A 3,118-nucleotide genomic window follows, 5' to 3' on the forward strand; every position below is an offset into this window, starting at 1 on the left:
TTAGAGTTCATCAGGTCAACGTTAACCACAGCCGGTATTCTCAGGACCTAGTTTTCCAGTGGATGACTGAGAGCGAAGTAGGGGTTTGCTGTATAGCTGAGCCGTGGGGGGATCCAGCGAATCACTCTCAGTGGTTTGCGAGTAAGGATGCGGTCGCGGCGATCAGGTGGAACCCGGATTTTACGGGCCCTGGTTGCTCAGCATTCTATCGGGCGGACAACATCATCGGTGTTTCTGTTAACGGTCTTTCTTTTATTTCCGTGTACATCTCTCCTAATATCCCCATTGGGGAATATTTGGAGGTTTTGGATCGTTTGGCGGATGCCGTTGGATCTGCTCCTTGTCCGGTGATAGTCTGCGGTGACTTTTATGCCAAGTCGCTCCTCTGGGGTTCCCCCGTTGGTAATCGTAGGGGGGAGGTCTTATGTGGTTTGGCCGATCAGTTGAATCTGGTCCTGTGCAATGTCGGTGATAGACCCACCTGTGTTCGCCCCCAGGGTTCGTCCGTGGTGGATCTTACCTGGGTTTCGGCGTCGTGGGCCGCTTGCGTTTCTAATTGGTGCGTTCTGGGCGATGTCGAGACGTTGTCTGACCATAGATTAATTTCGTTCTCGGTCACTCGTGAGTGCGGGGATCAGGGAATAACCCACACTAATGGAGGGTCGTATCCGCGATGGTCACTCGCTGGTCTGGATGTGGATCTGTTGACCTCCGCCTTCAGTTTAATAAGCTCCGGCATCGATGCGGATGCGGCACCTGATAGCTTAGCCGGTGATATCAAGGATTGGATAACGGATTCGTGTGACTTGGCAGCGCGACGCTGCGGTTCACGTCCGCCTAAGCGCTCCGCTTATTGGTGGAACGAGGAGGTCATTAGGCGGCCATTAGGAGAACATGCATCGCGGCTCGTAGGAGGTGGACTAGAGCCAGGGCGGTGATTATTGGGGAGGAGCTGGACATCTTGGAGGAAGCATACTGTGATGCAAAGAAGGCACTCAAGAGGGCGATCCGGCGCGCGAAGGAGGAGGCATGGAAAGAGCTCATGCTTAGCGTCGAAGCCGATCCGTGGGGTCTTCCCTATAGGATGGTGATGGACCGCCTCAGGAGAGCGTCGCCCACACTGACGGAGTCCCTTGAGTCTGAGAAGTTGAGGATCCTGCTGGACTCGCTGTTTCCAGAGGGGGAGACTCACTCTCCTCAAGAACTATGGAGAGACTGGGACCGCTTTACGATCGCGGATCACGTAGGGGCCCTCGATGTGTATAGGGCGATTTTGCATGGACGGGGGAAGTCGAACCCGGCGCCTGGCCCAGACGGTGTCAGTAGCGTAATTTGGAGGAAGATCGCGGACATTGCCTCGAACCGTCTGGCGTTGGTTTTTACAGCGTGTATGCGGGACGGAGTTTTTCCTCGTCTGTGGAAGAGGGCCAAATTGATCCTGATTCCTAAGGCTGGAATGGGCCCGCAGATCAAGGCCAGACCAATATGCCTTCTCGATGAGGTTGGCAAGATATTCGAAAGGATAATTGTCGCGAGGTTGAGAGCGCATAAGGAGGAGAGCCCGAGTGCTCGTTTATCACCTATGCAGTTCGGGTTCAGGGAGGGCCGTTCCACAAATGACGCGTTGGACGCGGTGCTGGGGGCGGTTCGCCGCGGTGTGGAGGCTAACGGTTTCGCGGCCGTCGTGGCCTTGGACATCAAGAACGCGTTCAATTCGCTTCCATGGGGCACGATCCGATGGGCCCTTGAGCGCAAGGGCTATCCGGAATACCTCAGACGGATAATAGACGGCTATTTATATCAGAGGTACGTGAAATATCCGATTATGGATGGATCAGTTGAGCGTAGAGCGGTGACGCGTGGTGTGCCCCAGGGCTCTGTGCTTGGCCCTACTCTCTGGAACATTTCCTTTAACTACGTTCTAGAGGCCACGTCGAAACCGGGTTGTACCGTGGTGTGCTACGCGGACGACACCATTGTCATTGGCACTGCCAAGTCAGTTGAGGTCATGCGGTCGGGAATTAACGACCAGGTAACCCTAGTTCTACGTCGTATGGACGCTATGGGGTTAGAGGTTGCGGCGGATAAAACTGAGGCTGTATTTTTCAAGAAACACTCGAGGATTCAGGGTGATCCGATATTTAGAGTGAAGAGTAAATTGGTCAAGGTCGTACCTCATATGAGATATCTAGGCGTTATATTGGATTCAAGACTGTCGTTCTTGCCCCACTTTAAACAGGTGTGTGGCAAAGTGGTTAAGTCGACTAGGGCATTAAGCCGACTAATGCCTAACCTCAGAGGACCCAGTGAGAGTAAGCGGAAATTGTACGCCAATGTGTTGGCCTCGATAGCGCTATATGGTGCTCCGGTGTGGTGTACTACCCTCTCAACATCGAGGAGGGGAACCGAGATCTTCCGGGCTACCCAACGGGCCGTGGCGTTGCGAGTTTGCGCGGCGTACAGGACGGTGTCTTTCGACGCGGCTACGTTGATCGCCGGTCAACCCCCGTGGCGGCTTCTCGCCTTAGAAAGGGGCCGCATCTACGAGCGACTGTGCGATCTGCGTGGCCGTGGAGCGGTGGATGGAGGAGATGTTCTCGACATCAGGGAAGAGGAACGGATATGGACCATGCACCAATGGTAGCTCATTTTGGAGGGGGACCAACTTCCGGGCGCGATAACGAGGACCGCCATCGTCCCAGAGTGGTCTAGATGGCACTCGAGACGATGGGGCAGGTCCCATTTTCATCTGACCCAAATCCTTACGGGTCACGGATGTTTCGGAGCCTTCCTATATAAAATAGGAAAAATAGATGATCCCACATATCCGCACTGTGGGACGGCGGAGGATTCGGCCACCCATACTTTGGCCTCATGCACGGCTTGGGACAAGGGCGGAGCTTCGAACGATACTGGGCGGGGTGGATCTCTCACTTTGCTCGATTGTTTCGGCAATTTTAGATACTGAGGAAAAGTGGTCCGCTTTCTCGAAATTCTGCTCAGTGGTAATGCTGGCGAAGGAGGAAGCGGAAAGGGCTCGAGAAAGAGGGGTTCTGGCCCCTGTACATAGCGACTCGGACATTGCCGATTAATTTTGTACATAGAGCAATTTTACTGT

The 3,118-nt window shown here is 54.1% G+C and overlaps 1 protein-coding gene across 1 annotated transcript in view; it reads left to right on the top strand.

Moving 5' to 3' along the window:
- Positions 1–938, top strand: part of LOC105556923 — a 3,820-nt gene extending 2,882 nt beyond the window's left edge. The window contains exon 2 of the mRNA XM_012004037.1: positions 5–938. Coding sequence (XP_011859427.1) covers positions 5–938 — 934 coding nt within the window. The remainder of the gene's footprint in view (positions 1–4) is intronic.
- Positions 939–3,118: the final 2,180 nt, after the last annotated feature.

The sequence above is a fragment of the Vollenhovia emeryi genome, unplaced genomic scaffold (assembly GCF_000949405.1).
Source record: "Vollenhovia emeryi isolate VEMERY1.0 unplaced genomic scaffold, V.emery_V1.0 DF939701.1, whole genome shotgun sequence".
NCBI lineage: Eukaryota > Metazoa > Arthropoda > Insecta > Hymenoptera > Formicidae > Vollenhovia > Vollenhovia emeryi.